Here is a 12,018-nt window from a genome sequence, read left to right as displayed (position 1 = left end):
TTATGTATATATATATATATATATATATATATATATATATATATATATGTATATTTATATATATATATATATATATGTTTGTATGTATGAAAGGTTTAGAGCAAGATAGAAGGAAAGGTGGAGCAAATAAAATGTAGGTTGAGGATACATAATTATGAGTAAATATATTACCATTTACTGACATTCAAAGGATTTTTGAACTGAAAAAAACTGTATTTGGTCGAATCATAAGGAAACCAACTGTACGGAAAAAGTAAAAGAAAAGCATAAAGTGCAATAAGATAATTGAATACACTGGAAGTGCTGCTACATGCAATACAGAATACAACAGCCTTTAAATATAAAACAGAGATATATTAGTGAATAGAATGCCGTCACTGTTGACATGTCTTTACTATAATTATATATAAACATATCTTTCCAGTGAACCTCCTTTTATTAAGTGAAGGCTAAGAGCGCGGAGGCTGAACGCTGTCAATGAACAGGCTGTTGTAGAAAAGAAAAGATTTGGATGTAAAGTAAAAAATTCTATATTTTTGATGAATGAAAATGAAAATACCAGAGAAAAGCTGCAGATGCGATCATGTTTTGTCACTTCCAGTATATTTAAAAGTCACAAAAATGTCCCAGTTACTTTATTTATTTTCCAAATTTCACGATAGTTACCAAAAAAAAACATCAAGTTTCTCAAGAAATAACCAGAATGTTTTTGACAGGTCGTGCACATCCTAATAAATACTACAATCATTCAAGCATTTAAAATAAGGGCAGAATGCAATCAACACCTCCTTTATATAAAAAAAAGATTGTTCTTGCTCTTCTTTAACATGAAGAACAGATTGTGCGTAGTGCGTACCCTTTCCACTGCTCCCTCAACATTTAAGTAACCTAATAATAAACCTCAACAAAATGACATGTTTTCCTAACAGTAGAGTTACTTCCTGTCCTTTAAGATGTCAGTAAACGGCCAGTCGTCCTCGTGCGGCGGAGTCAGTATGTGATGGTGCTCAGGATTATGAAGTGGGACAGAAAAGGATTGAGCCACGCCCTCAAACGGTGCAAAGTTTTGGTTATTTTCACTGTTAACCATTCGCCTACAGGGACTCCCCGCCTGAGGATGCTGGTACGTGTGCAGCTCTGCAGCATTGTAGTGGTAGCTGAACGACCTGGGGAGCTGGTTTTGGACGATGTCTGTCTCTTGGTTTGGCTTAAAATTGTTAAACGGAGTCTCTGGAGCGCCTTCATTTTGTCTTGGCGCCGGCGAGCTCCTCTGATCACTGTGGAAGTGGTTTATGTTCAATCCCTGATCTCCGTGACAGTTGTAGTCATATCTGTACTCGCTTGTCTCATAGTGCAGATCCTCCACCTCAGATCTGTTGCAGAAACTATCCGACTGGTCTGCCAGTCCAAATTCATCAGCACCGACTGCCTGCCCAGCATTTCCTTGGCACGCACGAATACTTTCTGGATAGGCCTCTACGTCCATGCAGCCTCCTGAGTTCTTATTGCCAACGCTGAAAAGATCCAAAATATCAGTCCACTGACTCTCTGAGATGTCAGCGGCGCTCTTGTGGTCCTGTGTGCAAGTTGAGATGTCTGTGAACATCTGGATCGAGAAGTCACACGAGTCCAGAGACAACGGAGAGAGTTCTGGAGAGAAGGAGGGAGAGGTGTCCGCATTTTGGCCGAATTGGATGAAACCGGAGTCCTGCTGAGCTGAGTCTTCTGAGAGATCGTTGGCTGACTTCTGCTGACTTTCATCGTCGTAGCACTCAGCATGAAGGAGCTCTGCCCCGTGGTGATGGTCTGTACCTTCTGAAGGACTCATCGATGATGATGATGATGAGGATGATGATGATGATGATGATGATGATAGTTGATTTCTACTCTCTTGTTTCTGTCTCTCTTTGCTCTGCTTGTTCTCTCCAGCGGTGCAGGCAGTGGGCTGCTCCTTTTGACTGATTTCTGTTTCATGTGAGCCAACAAAGACGTCGCTCCTAGTCTTAACATTTGCGTCTGTGTGAACTCTGCATTTCTCTGAGTCTTGTGGATAAACATCTTGGGATGGAGCTTCACGTGAGTCTGGCTTCTGTGATGGAGGTGATACGTTTTTTTCCTCGTCCTTCAAAAGGGCAGATGCCAGCCGGTGGTTGGCTGCTTCTATGTCTGCAAACTTTCTGTTGAGAGAGGAAGATGCAGAGAAAGACTAAATCTTGAACAGTAGTTTCCGTGTAACCTCTAAGGGATAAGTCCGACATTTTGGGAACAAAATCTGAGCGTTATGAGAAGATCGATACCACTCTCATGTCTGAGTTACAGACTGTTAGCATAGCTTAGCACAAAGACTTCAACTGAGGAAAACAGATAGCCTGGCTCTGACTTATGGACACGTTATCTGATACCATCAACACTTTATATCTTGTTTGTTTAAACCGTAGAAAAAAATATTGAAAAAAAAACCAACATGTTGTGGTTTTATGGGGGATTATATGCACGACTGTTTCTTTCCGCCGGGTGCAGTAAGTTTCTGGAGTCTCCGCTGGAGAGTTTGATAGTATTTGTGCTAAGCTAAGCTAACAGGTTGTTGCTTCATATTCTCCAAACAGATAAGATAAGCGGTATCAAGCCTCTCAACTGTCTCCCAACATTTTTCCCCAATTGTCCAATTTTGACTTCAAATGAAGCAATGTCTAAACATGAGCTGTGATAAAAAAGAGCTGTGGTAGTCAAGAGTGATTTTTCATTCTCCAGATGTTTTCATTCAAAGGACTTTTAGAGACCTGAAGAGGTGAAAAGTGTCCGGTATCACAAATCAAATGAGAAAAATCTGTATAATAAACAAAGTGTTGTGAAACAGAAATACTTTTTTCTCTTTTAGTACATTTTACTATCCGCTATGGAAGCCCATTTCTGCCATTGTGATGGAAAATAATGATGAGAAATAAAGACTTTGTTTCTCAGAACAGAAGAAGAAACTGCTCATGTGTTGATATTTCTGAGAAAGTTTACTGTGATAAGAAGTCATTATTTTCTTATCATTGCATTATTATCTCTAATGACTAACAGCATCTTTTTTTCATCACAAGGCTAAATTTAACTGGTGGAAACTTCATAACTTTCATTTGGCATCAGTGCTTTCCTGGTGCTCCACACACCTCTGGATCATGTTGTGCAGGAAGCGCCGGTGGTTGACCTGTCGTTTGGATGGTCGGTTCTTTCGCGGTTTCTGAAGAGTCCTCATCATGTGTCCCGCTGCTGAAGTTACAAAGGTGTAGAGGTCACGACCCCACGGGACCCCTCGCTCCAACCCGGGCTCAAGACTCACAGAGATGGAAGGCCACATGGCTGAAAGAGGGGAGAGAGAGAGAGAGAGAGAGAGAGAGAGAGAGAGAGAGAGAGAGAGAGAGAGAGAGAGAGAGAGAGAGAGAGCAGGAGTCAAGAGACATGTATAAAGAGAAAGAACGGATAAAAAAGGTGAGAAAAGAAAGAACTGATGAAGGTGAATTGCACTTGACTGTTTTAAGGAAAGCCAATGACCTCAATAACATTTATCATGAATTTAATTCATATTTATAATGTGAAGCAGCCGAACAGCACAAGATGGTTTCTTTGGTAATAAACCTTTTTTAAAAATGTCTTTCATCTTAACTGCGTTTTTTAGGTACTTGAACTTGAGTATTTCCATTTTTTGCTACTTTATCCTTTAAAGTATTAGTTTTCAGAGTGAAATATTGTAGTTTTTAATCTATTGCATGTATTTCACAGCTGCAGGTACTCTGCAGATTAAGTTATGATATACAAAACCTGTGCTGAGCTTATAAAATACAATGCACTGCTCGGTTAATCTACCTAACTGTGAGCTAATATATGAGTTTAAACAGCTTCTTCTCAACCATCTGCAACATAAAAGCTGTTTACACATTAATGACAATAATAACCCAATAATATAAACATAAATAATAATATAACATCAATAGGAGCCAATTTCTGCATACAACTTTACTTTAAGAACATTTTACTGCTAATTCAAATGTACTTTTTCTTAACATTTGAATGCAGGACTTTTACATGTAAGGAGTATTTATTACATTGTGGTGTTGAGTTACTTTTATTTGAGTAAAACATCTGAAAACACGCCACTGCCTATCATCACTGTTACAGTAGAAGATTGATAAATTAGGAACATAACTGCTGTTTATGTTTAGTTTTGTTCTGCTCAGTTCAGCTCAGTAGACAAATAGAAATTAAGTTATGTTTACCTTGTTCCTCGTCAGGCTGCTGCGTGTCTCCGTATCTTCCTATCTTCCTAAACTGCACTGAGGACTCGTTTTGAGGCAGGCGAGAGACAGAGGGAGGGAGAGGTGTGGTCGTTTAATTGTTGATGTATGTCTTTGCATGTATTGTGTGTCTGTGTGCACAAATTAAGTGAAGTGACACAAGTGCTCAATGCAAATACACCAAATCACCCCTTTTTTTCCAGCATCATGAATAGAAAACAACTTGACAAATTGATGGTGGGAGAGGAAGTGAGACACGATGAGAGGCTCTGAAAAGAAAGAGGCAATTATCTGAGAAAAGTCAACCGCTCGCTGAGGTCTGGGCACACGTCTCCATTGTGTGCCACACTAAAGGCAGCTTGTTAAATACTGGGAGACACAAACGCACCAGTTGAGGCAGTTAACAAGCCCTTAATTGATCGTCTTAAACTGTGGCCCTAATTATCACATTCTCAGAGGGAAGAGCCAAGATGGTTGCTAGTGGCTTTAATTGACCTTTGCAGTTCAATAGGACACCTTCCACATACAGAATTTTACATATCTATGGCAGCAGGTGGGTGAAGAGAGATACGGATGAATGAAAATAAAAGTTTACAGGCTTTTAAAGATGTTTTACCTGTTGTCTTTGTGCTGTTTTCATTTAATTATAGGGTTTAAATGTTTTTTCAAATCATCACATTCTGTTTCTTTTTACATTTTAAAAAACGTCCCAACCCCAACTTTTGGAAACAGTGTTGTGGGAATTTTGGATATTTGTAATTCATAATCATAGTTTTGTCAGGTCAGACACAGTTCAGTGTCTCCTCTGTCTTACCTTCTTAATGGATAATGCAAATAACTAACTCATGATGATATAATGGCATATTTGTGCATCTGCACCCTGTGTTAGAGACCTTGTGATGAGAGAGGTTCAGAATGTTCAGAATTGTAATGTCTAAGGCATGTTTTTTGTTTGGTCTAAAGACGACACCCAACCAAGGCTATTCGCGTCCTGTCCCTCTCCCTAAAAGACTGTGCGAGATTTGGCACATCGTCATTTCCTACTAGACTCTAACTTTGTGAGGATGTAGGGATAAACGTATTTTTGTCTGCAGAGGAAAATGCTTTGGCAAAATTAACCACGGAGAAAAAGCTGATCCTGTTTGTTGATCTTTATTGAAGAATCCATTTCCACAACAACAGCGTTGTACTATTCTTCATCTAATTATTTTTACATTCAATTCAATTCAATTTTATTTATAGTGTCAAATCATAACAAAAGTTATCTCAAGACACTTTACAGAGTAGGTATAGACCACTCTATGACTTATTTATGATTTACATAGACCCAACAATCCCCGTAAAGTACGGTGGCAATGAAAACCTTCCCTAGATGTTATCAAGTCTTATCTCAAACACTTTCTGGCGATTTTATTCCCTAAACTCAACTCGTCTTCCTTCTTTACTCTAATGAAATGGAAATGTAAAGCACTGAAGCATTGCTGCAGGAGTGGCATCTATTTATAGTGACACCACATGTGCTTTTGACCAGAGAGCTGCACAGCTAACGCTCTGCTGTGGTCGCAACTTCAACACTCCACCAAGTGACAAAAATCAATGGTAGGTTGCATTTAGCCTACTGCTCTGCACGGACGTGACTCAAGTGGCTTAATAGGTCGTAAAAAATCATAATGTGTGCAATGGAAATTGCTCGTGAAGCTTCAGTCAGTTATATCAGTCTACATGTGCATACATTATCTCTCCTCTGTCTGCTCAGCACGTGTGATTTTCTCAGTCTTCTCTGATAAAGGTCTTATCACATTCTCTGCAGCAGCGGCAGAACTTTGACCCGGTGAGAAGACCTTCATCTCAGCTCCTCCTCCTCCTAGTCCAACAGACCCAATCAGAAAAGAGCTTTGTGTCTCTTTGGCTTTAGGAATATAAGGAAAGGGTGAGAAGAGCAACGCTGAAAGGTAGGTTTGACTACTTCTTGGGTAAAAGCCATGACTGAGAGGGGTTCAAGACACAGCAAATGTCTTCCCTACCTTTTCCCTTTATCACTGAGTAAACTGACAGCCCCTAAGCATATTAAGCTCTTTTTTATATTATATTAAATCTTTAACAATAACAGAACAGAACTTTACCATCAACCCACATAATGAACGCAATAACTGCAGGAATTTTATTTAAAATGAGCAATTTTGATGAATCCTGAGCAGCTTATTTCCTGTTCATTTCACATCAGAGATTATTTTTCATGTTATTTTTAGGGGATTTTAATCCAGTTCTCTGTATAAAGGCTTACTTTCTTTTGACAAATGTTTTTTTTCTCCATGATACCTGCTTATTGTTCTGTTAGCTTATTGATTCTTTTAACTGTGTACTTTTCAAAGGATGAAGGGGTTTCACAAGGAGGGAAGGCTTGTGTTCAGATTTTCACTGTGCCTTTTTTTTTTATGTATATCTCAAATAATAATCCAAATTTTAATAATAACAATCTAATTTAGTTTAGTCTTCACAGAAATTAATGAAATGCTGAGATATAGGCTAACTTTAAATATAAAAAATAAAGCTAAAATCTAACACCCCTTACAATCAAAAGCTTTGGCGACCCTGAGTAGGGTTGGGACCCCCAGATTGGGAACCAGAAATCATTATAAGTGAGGGATTGGTTTATAAATTATGTTATGTGGTTTTAGCCAACGTTTATCATTTTCTTCAATGTCTGTTTCATTTGAACATGTATTTAAAAGGCGAGGTAAGGCGTCTTTATTTATAGTGCATTTCATACCAAGGCAACTCAATGTGCTTTACATAAAGACAAATCATTTTTCAAAAGCAGCATAAAAACAAAAAGCACAGTTAAAAGCAGGAGCAAAGAAGAATGAAAAAGTAAAAGAAAAGAAAGTAGATAAAGTTTAAAGTTATTAAAAAGAGCTCAGCTATAAGCACATGAAAAGAGAAATGTTTTTAACCTGGAGTTAAAAGTGCTCACAGTCTGGGCTGATTTCAGATCTGCTTGTAGTTTGTTCCAGTTGTGTGCAGCATCACAGCTAAATGCTGCTTCACCGTAGTCTGAACTCTGTGCTCCACTATCTGACCTGAGGCAGTAGATCTCAGAGCTCCACTGGGTTTATACTCTACTAACATGTCATTTGTGTGTTCTGGACCAAAACCATTAAGCGTAAACCAGTAGCAGACCTTTAAAATCTATTCTGTAGCTGACTGGGAGCCAGTGTAAGGTCTTTAAGTTTAAGTTTATTTGAAAACAGGGACGGTGCACATTAATAACATTACTGTAAATGCGCCAGAATTAGCCAAGAGGCTATTTTTCATCTGTAGTCCCTAGACAGATGTTAAAGTCACCCTAACAACAGAACAGAATATAGAATATAGAAACAATAAGATTAAAATTACAAGAAAATTACAAGAACTTAAGAACTGATCTGATTTCTTTGTTGTGTTTCAAACACGAGCTGCAGCTGTTTGAGACTTTTTTGAGGGGTCCAGTCAAAAGACCGTTACAGTAGTCGAGTCTATTGGAGATGAAAGCATGAATCAGCTTCTCCTGATCAGTCTGGGACATAAAAACCTTCCTTACTCACAGAAAAAGTGGATTTATTGTGTTTTGACTGCATTGTGTCCGATCAGATTGTTCACCATGCACCGGGCCTGGGCCGTGTTCAAGGCTCATCCGTACATCAGTAACGTGCTGGGATACACAACACTGTTTGCCTCTGCTGACCTCATACAACAGAGTGTGCTGGGTGGGAAACAAACAGCAGGATCCACTTCAGAGGAGTCGTCTGGCATCGACTGGTGTCAGACGGCTCGTGTGGCGACTGTCGGCTTCTGTTTCCATGCCAACTTCAACTACCACTGGCTCCGAGGGCTGGAGAGGATGCTGCCGGGAGGAGGCGTGAAGGCCGTGACGGGGAAGGTTGTGGTGGATCAGCTGATTGCAGCTCCTCTCACCATCAGTGCCTTTTATATTGGTAAGTGTGTCACAATGTATATAAATACTATATTGATTCAAAAACAGCAATATTTCTCCCTTTATTCATCCAATTTATTTAACTTTAAAAAAATCAGAACACCTTTAAAATAAACAGCTGGTTTATTACGGGGGAGGGGAATATGTAGTCATGAAAGAGTAAATCCATTTTAATATTTTATCATTGTTAATTTATTGGTGTGAATGAATGAATGTTGAATTGTGTGTATGCCTGTATTTCACATTTTTGCTGACACTCTTTAGGTTTCTCGAGCAATTGACTGGACTTCCTTTATTGAATTGTTAAAGAAGCTGAACTCAACATTCAGAGCAATAATATGGCAGCAAATATATATTTCCTAAGTAAAGATATAGTGGAGTAATGGCGAGCAGAGAATTAAGTCACCCTCCCTTTGTGCGTGTTGTCGTCTGAGTTTCTCCGTTTGTAATTTTAAAAAACACTTCAAGCAAAACTGTAAACATGTTTTTTTTGCAAGTTGCCTTTCAAAACGGACACATAATGATTTAACTTACAAAATTAATTCAATTAAATTTCTTTGTCCCATAGGAGCAATTGGAGGATAGAAAATACATGACACACACAATACAACCATTCATCACAGACACATCCTTCAGCACATCACATAACTAACTTTAAAAGCGGGAATATTGTAGGTCTGCAGTTTGTGTTATTAAAATAGATAGATTCATAAATAAACATAAATAGTAAATTCCCTGGTGGCTGTGGGCCAAGTTAAGGAGCAGTTCATGTGAGTTTTTTCTCAGACCTTGAACACAACAAATAAAAACACATAAACATTTGGACGGACTTTAATGGGGGTCAATATCTACTGCGCTTTTGTTTTTTGAGGAGTGTCTGTTAAGAGAAAAACGTCCCCTTATTTGCATTGATAGTGTGTTATTTTTGGATACAAATGCATAATTTACACATGTGGGTATCTGTGTGTTTACTACATGAACCACCTCAGTGCGTAGTTGGTGCTTCATGTAAAAAATCCTGGGTTCCAGTGACTGATGGCCTTAACAATCAATAGCACTGTGGTCAATTTAACTCCTTATTTTTATCCAGTTTTTATCCAGTGAGACACTGTTGCACTTTATTTGTTTGTTTGTTTGTTGTTGAATTGATGTTAATTGTTCTCCTGTAAAATTTTGTTTTTTCTGCTGGCTGCACCGAAAATTGTCCTCCGGGGACAATAAAGATCTCTTGACTTGACTCTCTTAAGATTATATAAGATATTTCCTCAACAATCAGAAAATACTGTAATTCAACAAACGTTTACCAGTTGAAGACAGTTGTCTATATTTTAGGATCATTATCAAATTGCTTACAGGAAATTGTATAGAAATGATTCAGAAACAGTCCCATCATTCAAGAGTCCGCTTGAATCCCATCTCTTCAGTATCACAACAACTAAAATCCACCATCTTCCACCCTCTGTTTTTCTATTAAATTAATGTTCTTTTGTTCTAGTGTTGTTTAACGGGCTTCTATATTTTCATGTGTAAAGCGTCTTTGAGTACTGAGAAAAGCGCTATATAAAATTGATCTATTTTTATTATTATTATTATTATTATTATTATTATTAGAAATGATGCACATGTGAAAATGTAAGGTTTTTAATTTTTACCAACAAATCTGAAAATATGCAAGAAAAAATAATTAAAATTGTGAAATTATATTTAAAATAAAGTGAGTTTGAACTATTCTTGTCCACACAACATGTGTTAATAATGATGGATCCATCAAAGAATCACTCCAATATTTAACAACCACCTCTCCCGTTTTAGGTTTAAGTTTTCTAGAAAACAAAGACGACCTGCTCGAAGACTGGAGACAGAAATTCTGGACATCTTACAAGGTAGTATTAATTATAAAAATGCATTTTATTTATAGGCATAGAACACACACGGTCACATACAGTTGCCCCAGACTATTAGATATTAATTCATATTTTTTTCCCATTTATCTATAAATCCATCCTCTGTTCTTTAGGCTGGAGTGGTATTTTGGTCAACAATGCAGGTGAGATATTCTTGTTTTCGTCCCATCATCAGTTACTTTCTGTTTCCAGATTCACAGACATGCACACATACAATATACACAAATGTAGAATGACATTTTTATCTCTTTCACCATGTCAGGCGGTGAATTTCGCCCTGGTCCCCCCTGTGGCGCGGACAGCGTTTGTGGGAGGAATCGCACTGACTTTCACCATCTTCCTGTGTCACCTCAGACAGCAGAGTGACCACAAATCACCTTGAGAGAACTTGAGCTTTTGTTCTGAGCGACTGTGACATTAAGAAAAGGTTTATTGAAGAGCAGAATTGAGTTGCAAAGTCATTTGATTTACTGAGAAAACAAGGGAATACGATGCAAGTCACTTCTCTGTGAATCAGGGGATTATTGTTCAGCGGTGGTTTGTTTCTTGTTTAAACTTCCCTGTCTCTAAACAGAGTGTGTCCACAGGTGAAGTACGTGTTGGGTTTAATCCTGCTGGTGCTCGTGTTGGTGTAATCTTTCCTCAGAGAAAAACAGAGAAAACAGAGCTGTTATATCCTCATTTAACTGTTTCACTGTGTTAAAGAGCTGTAATAACTCTGAGGTTGCCATACATTTTAACCAATAAAAATAAAAATAAAAGCTATTGTTTGTTTTTTTTAATTTATGTTTCTTTTTCTTTTCTTTTCAAGCATTTTATCTAGAAGCTAATCGTAGCCTAAAATAGTGTAAATAGCTCATTTTGCCATAAACATCCTCAAAATGAACAGATTTATTTCAGAAATAAGATATTTTGATTAAACAGTACTAACAGAGAGGGGCTCAATGTTCGATTACAGTTTTTAGCTTTGAGAAATATAATTTCCAACTTTATTTATATTTTCGTTGGACCCTCTCCTTGTGATTGAAAAAAAACCTCCCCCCAAGGTTAAAACAAAAAACAACCACAAAAAACATTCATGGTAAAACAAAAGAAGAGATAGCAAAATATAAGCAGTATAAAATATAAAAAGCACATATAATAGAGTATGTGCAAGACTGCACTGAAGGATTAATTGGATTCACTGTTTATATACAAATATATGCATATGTAAAAAAACAGTCATTAAATAAAGTCACACTGTGGATATTACTCTTATTGCATGGAATAGATTGCAATTGGTTCAATTGTTATTATAATAAGGCTAAAATGTTCAAATCTTTCTCTCAACTCAGTACTGATTTCCTTCCCCCTCAAACTTTTTTTTTAAATTTTTTATTATTTTCTTAGTATTATTGTAATTTAGAAATTAATATTCCCTTTTTTAATTTTGGAGATTCCTTCAAGTACCACCAGAGAGAGCTTGAGTACCACAAGTTGTATGATTACCACAGTTTGAAAACCAGTGGTCTAGAGTCGTATATATAGGGGTATGAATTTGAAAAGTGACTGAAAAAGCACATAAAATATTTAATTTTGCACCACTACTGCTAGCTTTATCGTATTTTTGTTTTTATATGTTGTGTCTTGTGTTTTTAAGTATGCATTGTATCACTCTGTGTATTGCATTGCCTCACATTAAAAGAATGAAATAAAATAAAATAATAAAAAAATCTAATAATAACATCAATAATAATAATAATAATAATAATAATAATAACAATAATTTGTGCTTTTTTTTTAGTCATGATTGAAAGGCTCAAACAGTAAAAATGCATAAAGTAAATCAAAGTAGGCTTTAAATGAGTAATACATCCTCATCACC

General features: G+C 37.2%; 1 protein-coding gene across 1 annotated transcript; it reads left to right on the top strand.

The window, feature by feature from the left end:
- Positions 1-7,917: 7,917 nt before the first annotated feature.
- LOC310950571 (mpv17-like protein) lies at positions 7,918-10,708 on the top strand (the record flags this gene model as incomplete). The annotated part of the gene is made up of 4 exons (XM_083918451.1): positions 7,918-8,251; positions 10,063-10,133; positions 10,268-10,297; positions 10,417-10,708. The coding sequence occupies 4 exons, from the start codon at positions 7,918-7,920 to the stop codon at positions 10,534-10,536; spliced, it is 555 nt and encodes a 184-aa protein (XP_083774577.1). The 3' UTR covers positions 10,537-10,708.
- Positions 10,709-12,018: the final 1,310 nt, after the last annotated feature.

The sequence above is a fragment of the Echiichthys vipera genome, assembly GCF_963691815.1.
Source record: "Echiichthys vipera genome assembly, chromosome: 8".
Lineage (NCBI taxonomy): Eukaryota > Metazoa > Chordata > Actinopteri > Perciformes > Trachinidae > Echiichthys > Echiichthys vipera.
Note: the sequence above shows the minus strand (reverse complement) of the source record. Positions and strands in the feature narration are given on the sequence as shown.